At 45.1% G+C, this 24,077-nt stretch overlaps 1 protein-coding gene across 1 annotated transcript in view; it reads left to right on the top strand.

Annotated features, from left to right (window-relative positions):
• The first annotated feature begins 15,169 nt into the window (after positions 1 to 15,169).
• The window catches only part of PCDH15 (protocadherin related 15), a 326,536-nt gene continuing 317,628 nt past the window's right edge, over positions 15,170 to 24,077 (top strand). The window contains exon 1 of the mRNA XM_009637544.2: positions 15,170 to 15,260. Within this exon, the coding sequence (XP_009635839.1) occupies positions 15,170 to 15,260 (91 nt within the window). The remainder of the gene's footprint in view (positions 15,261 to 24,077) is intronic.

The raw sequence follows: 24,077 nt of genomic DNA, 5'->3' as shown, positions 1-24,077 counted from the left end.
TTAGACTGGATCTAAGGAAGAAATTCTTTGCAGTGAGGGTGGTGAAACCCTGTCAGGGGTTGCCCCGAGAGGGGGTGGAGGCCCCATGCCTGGGACCATTCCAGGCCAGGTTGGCCGGGGCTGTGAGCAACCTGATGTGGTTCAAGGTGTCCCTGCTCCTGCAGGGGGGTTGGGCTGGGTGACCTCTGGGGGTCCCTTCCAACCCAAAACATTCTCGGATTCTATGATTCTGTGTTCTGGAGGAGGTAAGAAGTGGCTGGGGGAGAGCTGCACAGCGCTACCCGGGCGTTCTCCCTTGGCTCCGGCAGGCTGTTTGTAAAAGCCCTCGAGCACACAGTATCCTTGCCTTCGCCTGCATAGTTAAAAACAGCGTTGTTTGGGAAGGTAACTTAGCTGGGAGTGGAGGCGGTTGCTCTCCTGAAAAAGCTCAGTTCGTGTGAAAAAGATTTCTTTGTATTTGTTCTTGCTTTTACTTCTGTCTGTATTCCTGTAGCACAGAAATATTAATGTCCTGTGAAAAAATTGTTACCGCAGCAGTTTTGGTAACTGAGATTTCAGTTGCTATCTGTAATGTCTCCTTCCTGTGAGTATTTTGGGGGCTTCTTTCTCGGAGGTGGGGGTGGTTGGCTTGGGTTTCTTGTGTTTGAGAAGGAAGGGTTAGGGTCCCACAGGGTCTTACAGGCAGCTGAGCTGTCCTTGCAGAGACTTTTTCCTCTTCTGGTGTCTCTGAAATTACAGTAGCAAACCCAGTGTTTAATGCTCTAGGGGCTTCCTATTGTCCTTTATAATGTCATTATAATTTAGGTCCCATCTCCTCTAATGCTCCTAAGCATTTTGTTTCCTTTAGCTCAGTACCCATTACGCTACAGCAGCTATCTATACTGTCTCTTCTGAGGGGAAAACTGCTACAAAGCTGACAAATTCAGAATCCCTATTTGCATACATGAATATCTTATTTGTCCCAATGTGCATTTTCATCCAAATGGAAATTCGTTTCCCAAGCTATTGTTCAGGTACTGAATGCATTTAAATCCTCGCAGAGCTGCTCACAGTCTTCCGCGGTGGTCGATAACCACAGCCCAACCCTGTACGGTCGGCAGACTTTCACGGCTGGCGCTCCGTTATTCCCCCGACTCCATCACCGACACCTACACCTCTGTCATCACCGACACCTACACCTCCTCCATCCAACGGTAGTAAACCATGCAGGCCAGCTCATCTGGTCTCTTATTGCTTAGGTTGCTATTACATTTACAGCTAAATTTGTCTGTTTAAGATTTTGTTTCCTTCACCATTTTATCTTGGACAGCTAACCTCATGCGCTATGACTGGTTTCCCTCCTAGAGCGTACCAGAGCCGTGTGTGTCTATGCTTTGATACAAGACCATCCTAAAAAAAACACAAGCAAAAACAACGACCAAACAAAAAAGCCTCCAACAACAAAATAAACCTGAGCAGCCTGAAAGTATCCCTCAATCCCAGGAGTGTGGCTGATCCCATCAGATACCTGTGTGCACTGGAAGGGATCTCTCTTCTGATACGAAATGAAGGCTGTCTTCTAATTCTATCTTTAGGATGAATGTTTTCTGTAATTCTGTTTTTACGTTCTTGCTGCTGAGGCCTTTTTTGTACCTTATCATCCTGACAGTCTCAGGGTACTGTGCAAGGAGGAACGGGGCACCAGGAGCGGGCCTATCACTTCGTTTGGCACTATCTAGCCATAATTCCTGTGCAAACTATATCAATGCATCTTCCTCTTGCTTCAAAGCCACTGCCTCAGGACCATTTCACAATCCCACCCTCCTGCCTTTACCAAAAATTGCAACTCTTGAGTCCATTCTCCCTCCTTGTCATCTGACGTCAGCAGTGAGTAGGACTCTCTCCTCTGCATGTTACTAATTCTGAACCACCTGTCCTTTGGAAGTGTTAATGGTTGCACTGGTGTCTTTCAGGGTCACTGTTACAGGTTCCGAGGTAGTAAAATTACTCCTCCAAGTGTTGTGTTCAGAGCAGTTTCTGAGATGGGTTGGCGTTACTCTTCCTTGAGTGGGGCAAGCCATTGCCTAGCTGTCCATCGTGGACTTACGTATTTTTTTTCACATGATTTGGGTACTGGGTCTGCTCACATGTCGTTGTCTGCTTGTGAGGGTCAACAAGTTTTTGTACTGGGGTCAGTGGTGCTGAACCTTGGGTCAAGTGGCATTACTCCAGGTAAAAGGGGGGTATCTTCACCCCTGGTCTCTAAAGCTTGGTTTATCATCTCACGGCTAAACTCGTGGTAATGCCCTGGTGGGTATCTGCTGACTCGTTCATCTGCTCCGTGGAGGTCAGCGAGTGTCAAAGTTGTGCTGACTGTTTCCAGACTCTATCCAACTTTACCAGCTCAGCTTAATGACTTCCAAACACCAATTTTTATGGAATTCGTGGAAATGTCAGCTCAGTCACAATGAAAATGTCAAGGAGGATGCTGGGAGTGAGTAGGAGAGGGAGAGAACTGTCAGGCGCCCGTTGACATGTATGGGCTGTCCGCGTCTTGGATGCTGCCTGCATCTGGGAATGCATTTACTTGTTGGCTTGTGCCCCTTCTCCCACAGCTGGCCTCGGTCGGGGACAAACCGGTGGGGCTAGGGGGCCCTGCGTGGGGTAAGGATGGTGTCTGGTTCAAGAGACTTGAACCACAAGGTTGTTGTTTTCTTTACAAGATCTTATAGGAAATCGTTGAAACAATCTTACTTACTTTGACATCTTTTGAAATTTGAGAACAACATAGCCCTGGTTTTAAGTATTGCTCTGACTGATGCGTTATTGCTGTGTTGTTAAAACAGAAGCTGTGAAAGCTGTTTTGTTGGCAGTATGTAGTGCTCTTGGATTTCATTTAAACATCTTATTTTTACTTGATTATTTTGATAGTTTGTTAAAGAGAAATCTTTGCAAACCCATTTTGGCTGAACTTCCTTGTCCTCTGGAAATAATCACTGATATAGGAGCGATGAATTGAGTGTCTAAATACAAGATTAGCTGCCTCGTGTTCAGCAACCCTGCTTAAACCCATTCCAAGGTATGTGCTGCGTTTGCATTGAAAAAAATTCGCTGCAGTCATTTTAAATACCGCAGCGAGGTCCTGGTTTTGCTTCCCTTCCCCCGTGGCTGTGTTGCGTTCTGTGACGGCGCGATACGGCCAAGTGGAGTGTTCTTCAATGGACCCCAACGTGTTTCTTAACACATGGGGATACTGAGCCCCCCAAAGCTGCCCCCGGCTTCCAAGAGGAGGCCGGGGGCAGCTTTGGTGGGCTCGGTATCACCAGCTGGGATGCCCTGAATGAGCACATCGAGAAGTCGCGGTGCGTTGGCGCAGACCCCCCAGCTCTGCACCGTGTGAATGGCCACCAGATGCAGTTGAAGAAAGCAGCTGATAAATGCACGATCAATCCCTCTATTCATTAGTGCTCGTGAGCACTTTGCAAATTCTTGAAGGTTGGAAGAGAAGGGTTTGCTTGAGAGACGCAGAGACCAAGGGTCTCGGCGTAGCCAAAGAAACCTGGGCGTGCGAGAGAGCTCTCTGTTCTTTGCTTTAAGGAAAGCAGGAATATGCAAAATCCAGGAAATCTGGAAGGGAAATGTTGGGTGTTGGGGCTTGATGACGCAGTATTGAGGTGTACGGGTATCTGGAGAAACAAGGTCTGGAGGTGGGTATGCGTGCTCGCCAGAGGGCTAACATGATTGGAGCGATGAGGAGGGTTATAAGGTGATGTGGTTAGAGATGGGCAAATGTAGAGAGAGAAGGGACTGCAGCTTCTGTGATGACTTTGTAAAAGGGAAAGAATAAATCTGTAAAAACACGAGAAAATACTTAACTGTCTCCTGTCCCTCACAGCCAACAAGCTGAGAAGGCAATCAAAGCGCAATCAAAACAAGTAATCACATCTAATTATGCTCTTGCTGCCTGTCAAAAAGCGGTAAGAGGGATTTTTAAGGGTAAGATCCCCCCAAAATATTGGGAAGGAAAATCACAGAGCGGAGGAGTGAAAGACTACTTGAGGATTGCGGTAAGAGGGATTTTTAAGGGTAAGATCCCCCAAAAATACTGGGAAGGAAAATCACAGATAGACATGATGTCAGATATGGAAAAACTTGGAGAGTGGAGGGGCACGAGAGAACACGGAGCAGAGCTGGAGGTTCGAAGAGGCTCTGTAGGAGCGGTGGTGAAAAGCAAGTCTGGTGTGTGGAAGGAGCACCCGGAGCGGAGGAGGTGGGGGAAGGCGAGACGGGGCCCTTGGGAGTTGGGTTGCCACTAGGTGGGAGCAGGAGGAGATCGAAGGGCAGGCCTAGCGAGCGTAGGGAAAAGTAACGCTATGCAGGGCTCGAAATACAGGATGGGTAATTAACAGTGGGTTTGTGGTTAAATTAACGGAGATCCTGCGTGTGGCTTGATGAGCAGGCTGGACTGAGGAGGCTTCCCAACAGATCTGGTGATGTGTAGGAGAGGTCTAAACTAACAGTTGTGTAATTTAATATATGAGGTCATTTAATGTCTTGAAGCCTGCTTGTGTGCTTGGCTTATGGGTTAAATGATTCGTTGATTTAAGCGCTGATAAATGCGTAGCAGAATATGGGACCTGCATTGAGTGACCCAGCAAACAAGGAACCAATAAACATGGAACTTGCTGGTTACTGCACTCCTCTAGAAAAGAAACCTCAATTCTTTGTTAAATAGCTTAATTTACCAGGGGTCTGGTCTCTGGAGAGTTTAGGAAGGGACTCTCCCGTGGTCAGCTATGGCTGGAAGGTAAAAGCCATGCTTGGAGCGCAGTTGCTTTATTGGGGGTTAACAGCACTGATGAGAGAAGGGGTGCCTGAGACGCATTGAGGAACGGGGAGAAGCAGGTACCGGTTATCCCGAGGGTGTGAAGGAAGGCAGGCTGAAGGGAATCCTTCGTCTGTACGCTACTGGCACGTGCATTGGCTTTTGGGGGGGACGGTAGTGCTGCTGTCCCACTGCTACCAGCAATTGCTTACAGAGAGCGTGTAGCTGCGCGGCCCGCCCAGCCATACGGAAGGGGATGGGGTTACTCCACCCAGCAGCAGCAGCGGAGGACGTTGGGTTTGCTCCCCATGATCGGAACACAGCCTGTTGAGCTGCGCTCTCTCCCAGGGACCCGTCTTGGAACGTGATTGCTGGGAGCAACGTTAGAAGTGGGACTGCAGGAAACTCTCAGGGACTCTTCCTGGTGGGTTTCTTCATCGAGGTTTGTTATAAATACTGCTTACAGGTAGTTTAAGAACAAACTGCTTTAGAGTGTTCGGTGGAAGATTCATATTTCCAGAGAAACAAATGACAGCAGAAGATACCTCTAAACCTTGCAAACTTCCTTTGCTGTTACCTGGTCTGTAACTTGGAGCCCAGACGTACAACAGCTCCGATAGCTACTTGGCTTAATCAGCCTTCCTATCTGTAAGCTGTCCGAACTTCAAAAGCCAGGACTGTTTTCAGAGCTTCTGGCCCAGTAATGTGGAATAGCATGGTCTTCAACTTGGCATTGAAGTAGCTGACTATAACGTCTGCTAAGCGTGCGCGTGCCTGTGCCTGTGCATGTTCATTCTGAAATGTCATTGCATTGCACTGTTTTAACAGAGCTAATAAAGAACTGGTAATTGCTGCGGGATATGTTTAATGCTAGTGTTGATGTGGGATGACTAACAGGCAGGTAGAAACTGTCATTCTTCTAGAAAGGTAGACTTTGCTTTGACAAGTTTGAGGTATTTATTTTACAAAATTTAAATAAAAATTCTTTTAGCGAAGAGAAGCTGCAGCATGGAAGTTCTACTTGAGAAAAAGTAATTTTCTTCAATAAAATAAATTCACCTAACATAATTTTGGACATTTCCATTGCCATAATGCAAGTCAGTTTTTAAGCCTTAAGATAGCGAGACAGTTACTGGTTTCCTACAAAGAGCGCTCGGAGGGGCTCTCAGCAGAACAGCTCCTGGCGTCAGAGAGGCTCGTGCCGCTGCCGGGTCTAGCAGGGAGCCAGGACGGGAAGGTTAAGGGCAGAGCTGGGCGGGTTTGGATGTTTTGACTTAGAGTTATTTGAAGGTAGGATCATTTTTGAAGAGTTGATCATCTTGGGAAAGATGAACAGATAACCTAGACCCAGAAATGCAATTCCTCTAATGCTGCTCAGCAAACCATTTTAACGGGGTCATCTTCAAGACCAGGTTGGATGAGGCTGTGAGCAACCTGATGTGGTTCAAGGTGTCCCTGCTCCTGCAGGGAGGTTGGGCTGGGTGACCTCTGGGGGTCCCTTCCAACCCAAACCATTCTGTGATCCCTTTTTTAAGGGTACTGTGCAGACAACTACTTGTTGTCTGCTCCTGATGAGGGCTCGGTACGTGCACGACCGTAGCCGCACCTGGAGACTGAAGGCCCTGGGTGGAGGTGGGCAGGCGCGGGGCGCCCCCGAGTGGTGAGTCACTGCCTCCAGCCCCACCGCTTTCAGCTGCTTTGCCCCCTGCCACCACTGGTGACCGCAGTGCTTGCCCGGCCACAGCCTGGATCCCAACGTTCATCCAGCTTCCCAGCAGCACAAGCGAAGAGCTGTGTGTCTGAGCGTGCTTTTTCTTCCACCGCGCAATGTGAGAATCTTTTAGCTTGTTGAGAACTTGGGTGGGAGCTGGGAAAAACCTGAGCTTTCAAAGCATTGGAAATTTCAGAAATCCAGCGTTCTTTCCACCGTGGTGATACCAAGATCTTCCTTAATTTTCACTTTAAGAAAACCTCCGATTTGCTCCCATGTATTGGGAAAGCCCCATGAATGATCCTTGGAGAGAAACAGCTCTGACAAAGGAGAAGCGGAAAGGTTTCTGGGATATCATCCAACACTTGTCTTGTAGTAAAAGCAATGAAACCTATCTTTTACTTTGTACTTTTATATAAAAATACGTTTTCATTATTAACCAGCGAAATAGCCTGCACTTTAATGTGTAATTTAAGCGTTGTGTGCATATTTTGTAAAGACAAAGGCTACTGAAGAACTAACTTAACTACTTCTGACTAATACAGATTATATTTCTTTTAATGTTTGTATGTTAAGCAGTTAATGTTAATTTTTAAATGAAGTCTTCCAGCACTGATATAAGGGGGGTTAGGATATCTTTCCCCTCTCCTCTTTCTAGAGCCACTGTCTGCAAAGTAGGAGTCCCATGTGTCCAGTGTGGCACAGCCCAAACTTGAATTTTTTTTTGATAAAGCACTCTGCTTTCCATGAGAACAATGTTTTATATAAAAGTCAATTCCGTGCTGAGGGGTTAGGAAAATGAATATCTATAATGCATTAAAAAATTGGATTTGGAGGCAGGAATGAATGGGCTACCCTGTTTACCCACCCACCATTAAGAGGTGGCAATACTGTTAATCCATCTAATAGCTGAGTTACTTTTTAAAAATGCAGACAATAAATCAAGCAGTCACAACTCATGATGGAAGCAGGAAACAAAGGTCCTTCTCCCATCCCTACCTCAATTATTCTAGAAAAGCTTTTTTCTATTTTTGGTGGTATAGTTGACATTTCACTGCACAAACTGATGTGTACTTAGCAATTGTCTCTCTTTTCCGTGGAAATTAGTAGCATGCTACATCAAGTGTTAATCCAGCGCATTTATAGTACGTCCTGCTGGCAGGGGATTGGAAAAGTGCTCTCAAGATGTCATTTACTGGGAATCAGGCCATCTGCATGTTGGCTACCATTGCTGTACAGAGCTGGAAAATAAAGAACTTTATTACTGATGGAGTGTAGGAAAATGTCCCCCAAACCAAAGTAATGGTAAAGTATTGAAATAAACTTAGGAATTTCCGCATTGAAGCACAAGTGACTCTTGAGTTGTGAACTTCTAAATTGCACCTTTCACACCTGGGGTGGGGTGAACTGTACCTAGATGAAGTGCTCTCACCGAAGCTTTAAATTACTCCTGAGCTGATGCAGAGGCAGGTGACTCGCCGTTCCTGATGCTCTCCTTCGGCTCTGAAATACCCTCCCGAGGCGGTGCCTAGGCATCCCATGGAAAAGTGGTCATTCCTGCAAGAAAGGCACAGGAAAGCACAGGTCTAACGAGTGGGGCAAGGAAATAATTAAAACTGGTCGTCCTTAGAGGAGTGTGGGCGAGGAGGAAGATACGATTTGCTTGAATGTAGATACAGAGAATATGCTGAGGAATGTTAACTTGCGGATGAAAATATTTCCAGTTCCTCATAAATTGCCATCAGATTTTCCTGAAGTTCTTGTGTGTATTTGCTTTCTAAAAGTGCGCTCTCCAAGGCTCAAAACTTGAGACCTTGGTAAGCACAGGACAGAAGAGCCCCACGTGCGCCCAGTGCCACAGTGCTGATATATTTTTAATATGTTTGTTTATGTGGAATAGATCTATAAGTACAGATCCAGCAGCTGCGAGAGGGGAATGGTTGTGAGCGTGTTTGATCTTGAAATTTTGTCTTAAAAAAAATAATCTTAATGTTCCTGGAAGATTTTATCCGAGGAGAAAAACATCCATACCAATTGTGCTAGTTCTACAGCATGAAAGCCCTATAGCTAATGTAACAGGGGTTGAGTAAATCCTAGAGTCCGTAGCCTGAAATATTTACTTACGAAGTGCTCAAGCAGCGTTAGTGAAATAAAAACTGGAGTAGCGTTCTCATTTTTGGAACATCCAAAGTTGGAGAAAGGGTTGTATTTGCACTGTAAATTATTCACTATAACCAGTCCCAGTTCAGGCAAATATTTGCTTATGCTTAAATTCTTCTTCAGGAAAGCGTTTAAACAGATATTTAACTTGAGGACGTGTGGTTATTCATACTGGCTGCTGAATTAGAGCCATAAAGAGCTTACGTGGCTTTCATTCAAAGGTAGGGTCTTCCTTCACTGGCTCTTCTCTCGGCTCTAAGTCGGCGCTGTGTGAGATGGGCTCTAAGTCGGCGCTGTGTGAGATGGGCTCTAAGTCGGCGCTGTGTGAGATGGGCTCTAAGTCGGCGCTGTGTGAGATGGGCTCTAAGTCGGCGCTGTGTGAGATGGGCTCTAAGTCGGCGCTGTGTGAGATGGGCTCTAAGTCGGCGCTGTGTGAGATGGGCTCTAAGTCGGCGCTGTGTGAGATGGGCTCTAAGTCGGCGCTGTGTGAGATGGGCTCTAAGTCGGCGCTGTGTGAGATGGGCTCTAAGTCGGCGCTGTGTGAGATGGGCTCTAAGTCGGCGCTGTGTGAGATGGGCTCTAAGTCGGCGCTGTGTGAGATGGGCTCTAAGTCGGCGCTGTGTGAGATGGGCTCAGGAGCCACCCGGGAAGTGCAGCGATGGGCATGGGAGTTTGTGGGCTGGCAATTAGCCACCAAGGTGCCCCAAACTAGCTCGGCTGGTCCCTGGGCTCGAGAGCTGGAATTGTGGTGGTTTTTCCTGGTTAAGCCTGAAGTGAGGGTGTTTTCCAGCGCTGTAGCTTTCCAGCTGATGTGCTCCAGATGTGCTCCACTTGCCATGTGGGCTAAGGACCCAGCTAATCAGAGCTAACCCCTGGCCTGATGACACTTGGTGTGGCTGTTGGGTCCCAGCACCGACTTCTGCTGTACGCGTCCCATCTGCTGGCTGGCGTAAGTGCCCGTGCCCATGCCGCCTTTGGATGCGGGCACTGGGAGCAGCTAAAACTAAGCGGGTAGGCGCTCTGCTGCGCCTACCTGGGTTAGGACATATGTTAAGGCAGATGTTGCTGCCTACCACGTGAAGTGACATTAGTTAAGAATGGCATTGAGACAAACCAGAGGGGTTTGTTTTTCTCTGTTCTTGTGTTTAAATAATATTTTAGAAGTTGTTTTTTTCTTATGTTGACAGTTCAACATAATTGTTTCAGCAACAAAAATAAAGCATTTGGGACATATAGTTTAATGGGCCGTAGCTTAACCAAGCCAGGAACACTGTCAGACTGGAAAGCAAATTCATCTCCTTTTTGGCTTCTGTAAGAGACTTTTTTTTTTTTTTTTTTTTTTCCTGTTTCTACTGACATTTCTGATTTATTATGGCACCAGTTCTCTCAGCATAAGCATTTGCACTTCAGAGGCTCCCTGGTTTTGTGTCTTCAATCTTTAAGAGGGTTAATCTGATCAGTAATAATGTAGATGAGCCTCATAATAAAACTGTCCACTATCATTTTTCCTGTGTTTAAACAATTCAGTACCTTACACTTTTAAAAACAGTTTATTATATGCTTTGCTATTTTATCACAATTGTAATACAGAAAATGCAACACCACTAAGCAAAATGTGTAACTTCTGGAGCTCGAAGGAGTTCTGGCTGGTTGTGTAAATTAATCGCATACATATAAATGGGAATTTAATCATTTTCTTAAATGCCGCGTTATTCACCCAACCGCGGCAGTTTCGCAGGAGCCGTTGTTTTTGACGTATCTATTAAATGGCAGATATTTGTTTCCGTGTCTACTGAATGCGCATGCACTTAATGATTTCTTTTGAAGCGTGTGCTTTCTCCTCTTGCAGCGGGTTTGGAGCCCTGATAGGGTGTTTGCCTTGAAGTTGGTTCCAGATTTGCTGTTAAAGCCGTTCTTGCCGTCTGACTCTTTGCAGTATGGCCCTGCTATATTCATACAAAACCAGGTGTGCATAGGTCAGTTTTGCTCTGAATAAGCCTCTGGCTTGCTGCAAACTCAGTCCGAAGTTTAGATTTCTCGATTCAAATTGGATTATTTCAGGTGTTTAAAACTGAAACTCCACATTCTGCTGCAATTCAGGCTCTAGTTTTGGGTTAGGAGTTTGCTGGGGACCAACGCGGGCAACGTTTGCAAGGGTTTGGGTATTTGTACACGAGATTTTCATGCTCTGTTTCCTCCTAACCATGCCAATGACTCTTGCTTTTTTTTTTTTTTTTTTTTTTCTCCTTGCTTATTTTTCTCTGAGAGGTTAACTTCTTATAAAGAACTGATCCCATTCAGTGTGTGGCATTAGGCTGTGTTGGCATGTACCTGATTTCAAAAAAACTTCTTATATCTTCACTATTTATTTCCACACTGAGAACAATTCTGTATGGGGATTTAAAAATATTTTTTTACCCCAACCATGCATTTATTTTGACTGAGTCCATGTTTCCCCCCTCGGCTTCAAATGAATGCAGTGTTTTTAAGTGCTGTAATAATACCTGATCTTAAAGTAAACAAGTATTTCAGGTTACTGCAATATCATTGGGTGTTAAATATATTCAAGGTGCTTCGATATGATAACTCATATTTGATATTTTGGTGGGGGTTTTTTTAACTTTTATCCCCTCTTAGAATTTGTTGACGTACCTTCTGTAGATGTCTTGATAACTAGCGTGCGGTTCGGCTGAGTCGGTAGCTATGCTGGCCGAGGGGAAGAAAGGAAAAAAAAAAAAAAAAAAAAAAAACAAACCAAACCCCAAGGCCAGGAGTGAGATGAGAAGATGCTGATTGCTCCTCGGAGTGTGATTATGCCGGTTTGCTGTAAACATCGCCAGGGATCGGCTGCTGCGACGCTCCTCCGGGAAAAGGCCGAGTGTGTTTCTGTGCCTCAGTACAGCTGAAGAGTCAAACAGGGAATTCTCCGGAGAGAACATCATTGAAATTTGACTTAAATGCGGACATGCCAGGAACTGAAATTCCCCTGAACTTTAATTCTTTTTATTTTTCATTTCAAGGTTTTTCAGCTTGAGTGTATAACCTCGTTGCCCATGGTAACAGCAAACTTAAAAATTCTGCTGTAGCAACATCAGAATATTTTCCAAGAAAATACGGAGTCTTACGGATATATTGTATGTTCTTGACAGATCGTCCTTCTGTCATCAGTTCGTAGTTGTCCTTTGCTCCGTCAGACTGCATCTAGAGTCCAACACCATATTCCTTACAGATTGTCTCCCTTTGGAGACTTTGTAGTAACTTGAGGTTTGTTGTGAGCTATTTCTGAGTTAGTGGAATCTGTTGAACTCAATATTCTTGCTGTCTACCCTTCATACCATTTTTTTTCTGGTACAAATACGAAGGAAAAGGGGGACCAGTTCTTACTCTGTTGCATTGCAGTTGCATATAGAGCTGCTTATTCTTAGAGCAGCAGTGTTGCTGTCCTCGTGGTTAACTTGACATTTCATCAAAATCAAAAATAAATCTGCCAAGATTCTGTCCTAAAAATCTCTTCAGAGTAGACTCAGCTCAAGGATGTCAGCTGAGCTCTGAATAACTGTCCAAAATAGAACATCGTGATGGGAGATCTGGATTTTCTTTTTTTTCAAGGCTGTAAAATGAAGTGTCAGAGGCCTCTGAAGTGTGTGCGCACATCTCTTTCTAGGTCTTACAACATGTGTCATCTGCACTGGGCTGTGAGTTTTCTTAGACTGACCTGAGGAAACTCAGATAGTCGCCTGAACCACTTGTTTCTGGGTTTGGAGGTGTAAAAGGTTGGAAGCCTTTGACAGCAAATGCCACCACACCACACTGTCTGCTTACACTGGCAAAGTGGCAGAGCCCAGTTCTTTTAGGATCTCCTCTTAATGTGGGAGGAAAAAACAGTGGAATGTTGAGAAGTTCACATCCTCAAAAGTTCCCAGGAAGTGCAGCGATGACACTGGGTTCATGTGAGTCCATTTGGGCAATGTGGAGACCCTCAGCCTTTAGCTAAAAGTAGCCAGCTAGAACATGTTACGGTGGAAGTTGTTTCTGTTCTTTGAAGGTGCCGTTGCAAAATCCAGACTGGCTTCTGAAGTGGCTAAGTGGAAATTCAGGTGACAGTCATCAAATGAGCATTTTGGTAAGCAGAGGGGAGGAAAAAGCCACTTTTGAGCAGTGCTGGCAAATGTCCTGAGTAGGTTCCTCAAGGAAGAAGTAGCTGCTCTTTTTCTCTACGGGTAACATGCTTGTCAAGTCCCTGGTTACGTGCTTCACGAGCTTGAAGCTTCCTTCTCATAGATGCGTAGCAAGCTTTTAAACAGGTTTTTTTCTTATGAAAAGTGGGATCTTTGCTAACAGTTCTGGTCTCCTGACGTGTATAGGAGTAATAGGCCCTTTCGGAAGGGTCTGAAATTCTCGTTTGGGCTGTCTCTGCTGGAGTTAGGGGCAGAGGTGTTGTAGAAGTGCCAGTGGACGAGGAGAGAGGAGGAAGGTGGGTGCTTTTCTATGGCTCATAGATACCGTGGCGTGGCTTGAATTCAGTAATTCGTGTAACCTTGAGTCGTTTTGTCAAGACGGACGTTTGTCTAGCTGCAATGAAAATGGGCCATCCCCGGAGGTCTGCACCGCCGCTTCGGTTAGGCGCAGCCTGCCGCCCTGTTTGAGGTGTAATATCGGAGTTCTTCCTGAAATTCCTGCCTGTTACGACCTGCTGCTGCTGAACAGGATGGGAAGAGTCCTGCTGGAACGAAGAGGGAGGTTGGGAAAGCCTCTCTTTGTCTCTAACCCTCAGATGAGACGCAGACCAGTGTGTGTGGTGCAGGATTTTAAATGGTTTTGCTGCTCGCCTTTATTTTGGAATAGTGAGTGCTGCTATTCAGATCCTCAGGAAGGCAGAGGGTCAGCTGTGATCCATGTCTTCGCAAAGAAAAAGAAGAGCTCTGCTCGCCGTGTAAGGGAGCCTAGTAGATCCCACCCCAGTGAGTTGCCCTGGAAGAAGGCCAAACATATATACAGTGTCAGCCACCTAGGAGCTTTAAATATTTAAGTAAATATGGGCCACTCAAGCTGGTTTATTACATTTCACTGCTCGCTTTCCTTATCCATTTGAAAAAAACCAAGTTTTTCCTCCAAAACTGTTGACACATACTCGTTTTGGTCGTCTTTTTGAAGAGGAACAGTTTATATCATAGCACTGTTCCCTTCATATTAACCAAAACATTCTGCGAGATGATACGATTTGGAGTAAATTTGCATCTTGCAGAAATTCTTGGCTTGCCCAGTACTTAATGAAACCATCGTGTATTTCTGTTAGTGGAAAGCCTGCTTCCTTCTGGCTCGGATAACTCTTGAGAGTGATCCAAAAGGATGGTTTCATGCCCGAAGTAGATACCTATGTTTTGTGTTGTGTGAATGAAATGCTCTCCATCCGCTTGTGTTTCCTCCGAGCTGGGTTTGTGGAAGGAAGATGATAGCGCATCTTCAGTAGCGTCCCGCTGACGGAGGATCGGGTGGTGTTAATGCTGAGGCTGTGAAGTGGGGGGATGATAGTCTGTTTGTTTGACTTGCAATGAAATACGGCGGTTTCATAACCACGATAGAAAGTTATAAGCAGAAAGTGGCAATGAAATCTGAGTCAAGTGCTTTGCTTGGGAAAATTGACAGCACTTAAACCCTTTTTATACAATAGCTTGTTTTTATGCTGCTGTGAGTCTCTCTCCATTTCATGCTTCTGTTGCTAGGAAGTCCATTGGATTTGTCACTGTGTTTTTAAATGTGAAGGAGTATTTTTAAATAATTCAGTTCTGGGCTACAGAAATATGTTAATTCTCTTTATTGGAGCTGTAAAATGGAGCGTTAGATAACTTTCTAATGTTGCTCCCTCCGAGTACGCTCTGGAGTTCATCCAGACCTGTCTTGGCCAGTTGATTCTCCTGAGGTGTTTTGGTTTTTTTTTTTTTGTACGTGTGGGGTTTTTTGGTTTTCCTCCTTTGCTGGGCATGAACCACCAGTCTGTCTCATTAAAGGCGGCCATCGATGGGGTTTGCTCATGGTTTTGCTGGGCAGGGTTCTGCTGGGTGATGTCTTTGAATACCGAGGCCCTGCTGACGTTTGCAGTTGAGCGCCAGTTTGAATAAGCGGAATTTCTCTGATACGGTCATTTCTCCAAAGCGCTTTAAGGCACAAGGCTAACATAAATACTTCATGGAAATTATGGAAATTAGGCCTGATTTAAGCAAGAAACTTGCATTTTTCTTTACTTGGAGGCCTGTGTGTACATGATGACCAGGTTAACAAGTATGTATGTATGTATGTATTGATGCTAACGGGATTAACCTTGCCTGTTTTAACAGACACGGCGTCGCACTCTTGTAGGCTCGATAGGCCCTGTGTAGTTACATCCCTAGCTACCCGTGGAATCGTTTGTAATCACCTTTGCGCAGGTCAGTTGACTAACACGTGTGTCAACTCTTTTCTTTTTCAGGTCTGCCTTGAGTGAAGCGTGACAAAAAATGTTACAGCGGTTTTGTCCCTGGAGATGGTTAGCTGTAGGGATTCCAGTTGCTACTCTCTTAGCAGGTTGTCTGGCCCAGAATGACGAAGGTAAGGTTTTTTGCCACGGGGGTGTAGCTGTGGGAAGGGTGGGATGATTCTGTGATTTCATTTTAATTTCCCTCCCCTAATTATTCCTTGAAAAAGTAGTTTGATACTTGGTAGGAAAAAGAGGTTACAGTATAATCGGGGTATGTTTCATGATTTTAAGCATCTGCCAATATTTATATTTTACAAAGCTGTTGATTTACCAGGCAAGATAAAATCCCAGGCTATGATTATCAGTATTGGATTCGAGTATTAGAATTTGTTTCCTCTAGATATTTTACCTTGCTTTATTTGTAAATCAACAGTTACAGCACTTGGAATAGGAGTTGGAGAGAGGATTGTTAATGGGCTGTATACGTATCTGACCAGAAACTTGAAAAGATCCGCATCGAAGGTCTTCTGGAGAAACAATATGTTGGAAATCCTGAAACGTGCCACCAGTAGCTCATGGTCATCCTTGCAGGATCTTTGCTGAATTCAATTAAGAAATACCAGAAAAGTGTTCTTCCAATTATCTACCGTAATTAAAAATGACAGACCTAGACAACTGATGATAATTTATGCGTTTGAACAATTTAAAAAAAGTTGAAGAGCTGAGTTTGACGGACTTGTTCCTAAATAGTCGTAAGAAGGGGGATAAGTAAAAACCAAGTAAGGTTTCAGGATGTCTGTAATGCAGTTACTCATTGTAAGTGGCACTTGTGCCTTCCGTGTAGGTAAGCTGTAACTGTACGTATTTATGACTTATTCTGGCAGCTGGATTTTCTTTTAGAAAGCTCTTATTTTGGCAGCATGGAGTACTTTTGCTTTCATGAGAAGTAGTCAATCCTACTTGAATGTTGCTTAGGTTTTTTGTTACCAAGGAGGAAGTATATTTTTCTTGCGCTATTAATTATTCTCCAAATGTCCTTTTATTCCCTTCCGTCCTCCAGCCCAACCCTACATTGTATTTGATGTCCATAATATACAAGAAAACTAATTTCATTTTATCCATTTTTCCACACTGTCATTACAGCCTTCGTTCTTGGCACTGAAGTGTATGAGCTGCTCATATTTCAGATAATTGATCTGTGCTTGGATACAATTAGCTTGCTTTTTAATCATTTATTATAGTGGAGGAGTGGGGCCATTAGGCTTTGCAGTGTTGGGCTTGGTGATGGTTGTCAAGTGCTCTCTGAGCAGCAAAATGCTGAGGGGGGGAGGCCACACGGCAGTGGGATGCTCCCTGCCGTGCCCGGCAGCGGGAGGAGTGGATGCTGAGAGCCATGGGAATGAGTTGAGGGCGGGGGAGAGAAGCAGGGGGCTTCTCTCCTACAGGGCTGTGCTGGGCTGTATCTGATCTGGGGTCGTGGGAAGAGAGCATTCATGGTAGGCTGAAAATATAATGCAATACTTCTTGTGGTGGTCTTGCTGGTACTCACACAGGCAACGTCGTAACGCTCATCCAAAAAGATGTCTTTGACCAGAATACCATTGTGAATTCTGGTTGAATACCAGTTTCTATCACGCTTGAATGATGCTGAAGTGTGCGAAACGCGTGGCACAGGTGCCCCAGCAAGTACAGTGGTAGACAGCTTTTGCTATTTCAAAATAGGTTCTTCAGGTTTAAATATCTATTCCTTTCTACTTCTTGCCTGACAAATTTCCATGTTAATTAACGCCCCTGCCTCAGAAGGTGTGCAGGCTGGACCTTTTTGTTACAGGTGACTTAGAGGAAGGGCAAGACACGTGCCCACAGTTGCATAGAAAGCTGTTGTTCGTTAACGACGGCGTGGCTGGACACGGGAGCAGCTCCTTTCCTGAAGGCGTAGTTGCAGTTGGTGACCTCTTGTTCATGCAAAGCCTGGTGGGGTCATGGTGTAGGAGGGAGCTGTGCATCTTCTTGGCTCTGTCCGGAGTTACTGTGAGCAGGTGACAAGCGCGTCACTGCCAGATAGCGATGGCAGCAGAAACGCCGCGAATTACATTTCTTTTTGGGTTTTAAATTGCCTTGCACCAGTTTGACTTTTTATTTGCTTCATATATTGAATGCCTGCAATAATTCTGTGAAAACTTGCCAATGGAACTTCTACTCGTGTCACTCGGAAACAGAGACGACCTGAAACTACAGAATATTTTGAAGTTGGGTCTAAATCTTGTGGGTGACTTAGCAATAGATCTACTCCAAATAGCCACAGTTTGGAGGCAGTATGCAGTCAGTGTCGGGGATTTACAGACTTTCTCTTAGTTCGTTAACATAGATTCTTGAAATTTTGTGTTTTCTGCTAAGCTCATTGTGTTTTGAATGAGTTTACAATGATCCCTGCCAGTGTGGCCACGTCCTGATATTCTTCCTGAGGCTTTGCTTTTCAGGGAATATGAATTTGATGCATATAGCCAAGAATATTGGTGTTTTACTGGGGGAAAAGTTCAGAAATGCTGTTGCTTGAGGAACATGCAGCACCCCAATGCAAACTTGAGAATGAACTGTTTTTTTTTTTTCCCCACCGTGTTCAGGAAAGGTTAGATTTAGCAACAAGTACTTCCAATGTCCTCAGGGTACTTCGTGTAGGTACCATAATGCTGTAATAGAGAAAAAATTATATGGAAATTAATTTAAGCCAGGGTGGGCTACTGGTTAATGCAGCAAACGCCACCCAGCTTATAAAAGCAATTACTTTGAATTCTATTTCTTGCAGCTGAATAAAAAGCTCTGTTCTGTACCTGCATCATTGCAGAGCAGTGCTTTGGCGTGCCTGGGACTGGTAGAGTTGTTCTCATTTGCGATAAGAAAATTTGCAATCTAACATCCCAAAGATGCACTCCTTTAGCAATCACCACTTAAAAGCTGTAGTTACTTTAACAGCAGAACAATCATGAATACAAAGGGAATAAATCAATTATGGCAGAAATTACAACCTATTTCTTTGCATCTAGCATGCAAGTGATCTGTTGTCGTTATAGCTGTGCGTATTTAGTTGGTTGCATGCCTCCCCTCCATGCGTTTTGCTCCTGTAGCTTGTATTTTCTCTAATTTCAGATGGTTTTGCTTGACCTCCGGAGTCATCACATGTTCCCCAGCCACTGCAATTACAGATGTTACAAAGTAGCCTTGAAAACTTTTATCAAGGACCGCCTTGGAAACGGTTAGGCTGCTTTCTTCCTATGCTGATTAGAAAGCTTCCCCAGAATCTCATCTATTCTTTGGCTCCGTGCTGCTGTCTCGTAGGACTGAGACGGTTTGTTCACGGCTAGCTGATAGTGCGTGGTGATCCTTCACTTCGGGTAACGTGTATTTATATCCAACATGGAGGAGAAACTACTGTTAAAAGAAAATTAGGGAGAATTCTTGCTATGCTGGCTAACAAAAGGATGTATTGTCCCTCTCCGGAAAAAGGAGAAAGTGCAGCTGAGGTCTCTTTTGTTAGCCTTGTCCCCTTTCTCTCCCCTTGATTTCCACCTGGAAAAAAAAGGTGAGACAGTTGTGGGAGGGCATTTTTTTATTAAGAATCTGTTCTTCCAGTTGAAGAAACACTCTATGGAAGCTTTGAAACTCCTATTAAATGGTATTGCCTGGTCTCTTCAGAGATTTGTCGACTGCTGTAACATCTGCTAGTTAACGTGTTCAAAACATTGCAATTCTAACTTTGAAAGCAATTTCTTTCCCCCACTCCCCGCCCCCTTGCAAAGTGTCGTGATCTTGGAGAGTTATTTCTGCTGTTGCAAGGCCTAGAGGAAGGGGTTGCAGAAGGGCTCGAGCTTTCTAAAAAATACTTTTGTTCGGACTCATCCTAAATCCCATTGCCTCTGAGAGAGAAACAGAAGAGGAACAATTTTGATAAAAAAACTCCTGGCGTATCTTCATGTCTGTCATTTTGCCTTCAGCGGTGTCAGTTGTTGTATTAAAAAAGAGTCACATGAGTAGTGTGTGACTTTAAAATTAAAATCTGTTTAGGTGCAGTCAGCAGTAATCACAGAATCATGGAATGTCAAGGGTTGGAAGGGACCTCAGGAGCTCACCCAGTGCCACCCCCCTGCTCAAGCAGGCTCACCCAGAGCAGGGGCACAGGACAGCGGCCAGGCGGGGGTTGAAGATCTCCAGAGAAGGAGACTCCACAGCCCCCCTGGGCAGCCTGGGCCAGGGCTCGGGCACCCTCACAGTCAACAAGTTCTTCCTCCCGTTCAACTGGAACCTCTTCTGCTTCAGGTTGTGCCCATGGCCCTTTGTCCTGGCGCTGGGCACCACTGGGAAGAGTCTGGCTCTGTCCTGGTGACCCCCACCCTTGAGATATTTGTAGGTGTTGATGAGGTCCCCTCTCAGCCTGCTCTTCCAACGATTGCTTTGTATTATTGTTTTGCTCAATCATATGGCATGCCAGAATAACTGTAAGACTGTGGGTGGATGTGGGGTGTTTTGTGGGTGGTGGTGGTGGTGTTTTCAAAGCAAGAAATCTGGTTTTATGATTTCTGCTGTCCCTAGTTTGCTCTTTTCCAAGCAGGAGAAAGTGTGCAAAGATTCGCCCCTCCCAGTAATATTTTAGCATAAGTAGAAATGTCAGTTATAGCCTTGCGATATGTGAAATCAGGTCAGCTACAATTTCTCTTATTTTTTCAGTGCTACTCTACTAGAGGGAAACTCTCAAGCTAAAGGACGCAGTGAGGAGGGAGGTGGAAACCCAGGATACAATTCCTTGCCCCGCCCTTAAATGCAACGTATATGGGTATACGACTAGAAGAAACACTTCAGCAGCAATCTTTGGGTCAGTAGAGAAGGCTGCTGAATTTAAAAGCTGTCTGTGTGTGCTTTCGTGCCACACCAAACCCATCCAGCAAAAATGCTCAGTAAATGAACAGATTTGATAGTCTTCAGCATTTAGACTTGGGATATATCAGTCGTGACGGATATAGCTGTGAACTTGGAGGTACCACTGGTTTATTCTTTACTCTTAAAAGATGAAAGAAAGGCAAAAATAATTCTGATCCCTCTTTAAAAACAAAAGCGCAAGCGAACCTGGAGATTCACCAATAAAAGTTGTGATGATTCTGTTACTAAGATTTGCAGAAGCGTTAAATGGGACTGTGAATGGTGGTGATGTGTTCAGTGTAAGGGAATCTTTGAAGGGGGTTTGAAGATGAGTCTTGTTGGGGCTGCTTTTAACCTGAAGTTGACTTGGTTTGCCTTTTTTACACACAAATGAAGAAAAGGTTGGAGAAGTGCCTTAGGTTTCACTTGAAGATTTTGAGCTGTAAAACAAGAATATTGACAAAAGCCAGTGTTGATACACTCAGAGATGAGACCATCTCAGTCCTTGTGTTATCTCGTAATGCAGGTACAGATTTGGGTTGTGCTGGAAGGAGTTCTTGGGGGGTGGGAGAGGAAGGGCTGGGCTTGCACAGGCTGCCTGTATTTCCCTCTGCAACTCGATTCTTGTTCTCACCTCTCTCCCTACACCTCAGCTGGCCCAGGGAGTTGTTACACCAACCTATCACCTAACACCCAAAAATGTCTGTGCTGGAATTCCACTTGCATTTGGTATAGAGCAGTACTTATCTTGTAATATATGGCAAAGTTGGAATGATCTGATTTGATTTTTTTTTTTTTTAAAACTTTTTTTTTTTCCCCAAATTCGTGGCTGAACTTGGCCTTGGCACTGAAGTAGTATGATGGTATCTTCTCATCTTCTAGTTTCAGACTCATTTCTTTACTCTTGACTCCTCTAGCCTGCTGACCGGGAGACATGTCATTGACATCTGCACTGTGGAACGTGTCCATGGCACTGATGGCCCAGTGGGGTTTGTTTAATTCTAACCTGCTGGTTGGGTCTTCTCTCCCAGCATAGCACTTGCTGGCAGCAGTGCCTCTGCAGGACAGGGATTTCATGCTTAGGAAGCTTGAAAGGAATACGTGTTAGCGTTTCATTGCAGTCCAACTTACCATGTAGATGGAGGGGAAAAAACATTTTTAAAATCTCATTTTGGTTGAAATGTGAAGGTAGTAGATGCTGCTTTTTGTCCTTAAGCTAACGAAGGCCCTTCAAGGGCTGAATCAGGAAGGATATTTTTTGTGGGGGAGTCTTGTTTGGGATAAAATACACAGTAGGGAGAAACTGAGGAAATAACGGACTTCAGTGGGAGTTGGTGGAGAGCTGTGATTGCTTGGGAGGGTTGTGTTGAACATTAAGCACAGGTTTTTATTTATTTTTTTTTCCCCCCACCTGGATGCAAAGCTGGCTGCGTGGGAAGCTGCCCAAGGCAGCAGGCTGCTGGGTAAGCCGGACATGAACATTAAGCACAGGTTTTTATTTATTTTTTTCCCCCCCCCACCTTGATGCAAAGCTGGCTGCATGGGAAGCTGCCCAAGGCAGTAGGCTGCTGGGTAAGCCGGACGTACAGTGACATCAAGGGGGTTGGCCTCTGCATCCGAAGAACAGAAACTCTTATTCCTGGCTCCTTTGGAATATTAAAAGAATAACCCCCCCAAATCTCGAGCCACCTAGAGCTTGCTGGGTTGGTTTTCCATTGGCTCGCCCAACGGCTGCTGGATCTGCCGCAGGGCAGGGCGATCCCTGGGTGGATGTGGGGTGTTTTGTGGGTGGTGGTGGTGGTGTTTTCAAAGCAAGAAATCTGGTTTTATGATTTCTGCTGTCCCTAGTTTGCTCTTTTCCAAGCAGGAGAAAGTGTGCAAAGATTCGCCCCTCCCAGTAATATTTTAGCATAAGTAGAAATGTCAGTTATAGCCTTGCGATATGTGAAATCAGGTCAGCTACAATTTCTCTTATTTTTTCAGTGCTACTCTACTAGAGGGAAACTCTCAAGCTAAAGGACGCAGTGAGGAGGGAGGTGGAAACCCAGGATACAATTCCTTGCCCCGCCCTTAAATGCAACGTATATGGGTATACGACTAGAAGAAACACTTCAGCAGCAATCTTTGGGTCAGTAGAGAAGGCTGCTGAATTTAAAAGCTGTCTGTGTGTGCTTTCGTGCCACACCAAACCCATCCAGCAAAAATGCTCAGTAAATGAACAGATTTGATAGTCTTCAGCATTTAGACTTGGGATGTATCAGTCATGACGGATGTAGCTGTGAACTTGGAGGTACCACTGGTTTATTCTTTACTCTTAAAAGATGAAAGAAAGGCAAAAATAATTCTGATCCCTCTTTAAAAACAAAAGCGCAAGCGAACCTGGAGATTCACCAATAAAAGTTGTGATGATTCTGTTACTAAGATTTGCAGAAGCGTTAAATGGGACTGTGAATGGTGGTGATGTGTTCAGTGTAAGGGAATCTTTGAAGGGGGTTTGAAGATGAGTCTTGTTGGGGCTGCTTTTAACCTGAAGTTGACTTGGTTTGCCTTTTTTACACACAAATGAAGAAAAGGTTGGAGAAGTGCCTTAGGTTTCACTTGAAGATTTTGAGCTGTAAAACAAGAATATTGACAAAAGCCAGTGTTGATACACTCAGAGATGAGACCATCTCAGTCCTTGTGTTATCTCGTAATGCAGGTACAGATTTGGGTTGTGCTGGAAGGAGTTCTGGGGGGGTGGGAGAGGAAGGGCTGGGCTTGCACAGGCTGCCTGTATTTCCCTCTGCAACTCGATTCTTGTTCTCACCTCTCTCCCTACACCTCAGCTGGCCCAGGGAGTTGTTACACCAACCTATCACCTAACACCCAAAAATGTCTGTGCTGGAATTCCACTTGCATTTGGTATAGAGCAGTACTTATCTTGTAATATATGGCAAAGTTGGAATGATCTGATTTGATTTTTTTTTTTTTAAAAACTTTTTTTTTTTCCCCAAATTCGTGGCTGAACTTGGCCTTGGCACTGAAGTAGTATGATGGTATCTTCTCATCTTCTAGTTTCAGACTCATTTCTTTACTCTTGACTCCTCTAGCCTGCTGACCGGGAGACATGTCATTGACATCTGCACTGTGGAACGTGTCCATGGCACTGATGGCCCAGTGGGGTTTGTTTAATTCTAACCTGCTGGTTGGGTCTTCTCTCCCAGCATAGCACTTGCTGGCAGCAGTGCCTCTGCAGGACAGGGATTTCATGCTTAGGAAGCTTGAAAGGAATACGTGTTAGCGTTTCATTGCAGTCCAACTTACCATGTAGATGGAGGGGAAAAAACATTTTTAAAATCTCATTTTGGTTGAAATGTGAAGGTAGTAGATGCTGCTTTTTGTCCTTAAGCTAACGAAGGCCCTTCAAGGGCTGAATCAGGAAGGATATTTTTTGTGGGGGAGTCTTGTTTGGGATAAAATACACAGTAGGGAGAAACTGAGGAAATAACGGACTTCAGTGGGAGTTGGTGGAGAGCTGTGATTGCTTGGGAGGGTTGTGTTGAACATTAAGCACAGGTTTTTATTTATTTTTTTTTCCCCCCACCTGGATGCAAAGCTGGCTGCGTGGGAAGCTGCCCAAGGCAGCAGGCTGCTGGGTAAGCCGGACAGTGTGCCCGGCTGGACCGTAGGAGCTGCTGGAGAGCACCGCTCCGCTGCTGCTTTTCCTGCTGCCGCCGGGAGGAATCACAGACTCCCAGAATGGCAAGGGTTGGCAGGGACCACTGGAGATCATCCAGTCCAACCCCCTGCTGAAGCAGGAAGGTGTGTCGAAGCAGGGATGGCTGGTTTAGGAGACCAAAGGCAGGCCTCACTTACAGTGACATCAAGGGGGTTGGCCTCTGCATCCGAAGAACAGAAACTCTTATTCCTGGCTCCTTTGGAATATTAAAAGAATAACCCCCCCAAATCTCGAGCCACCTAGAGCTTGCTGGGTTGGTTTTCCATTGGCTCGCCCAACGGCTGCTGGATCTGCCGCAGGGCAGGGCGATCCCCGGTCC

This window comes from Egretta garzetta, unplaced genomic scaffold (genome assembly GCF_000687185.1).
Source record: "Egretta garzetta isolate BGI_Z169 unplaced genomic scaffold, ASM68718v1 scaffold234, whole genome shotgun sequence".
In the NCBI taxonomy this organism is placed as follows: domain Eukaryota; kingdom Metazoa; phylum Chordata; class Aves; order Pelecaniformes; family Ardeidae; genus Egretta; species Egretta garzetta.
Note: the sequence above shows the minus strand (reverse complement) of the source record. Positions and strands in the feature narration are given on the sequence as shown.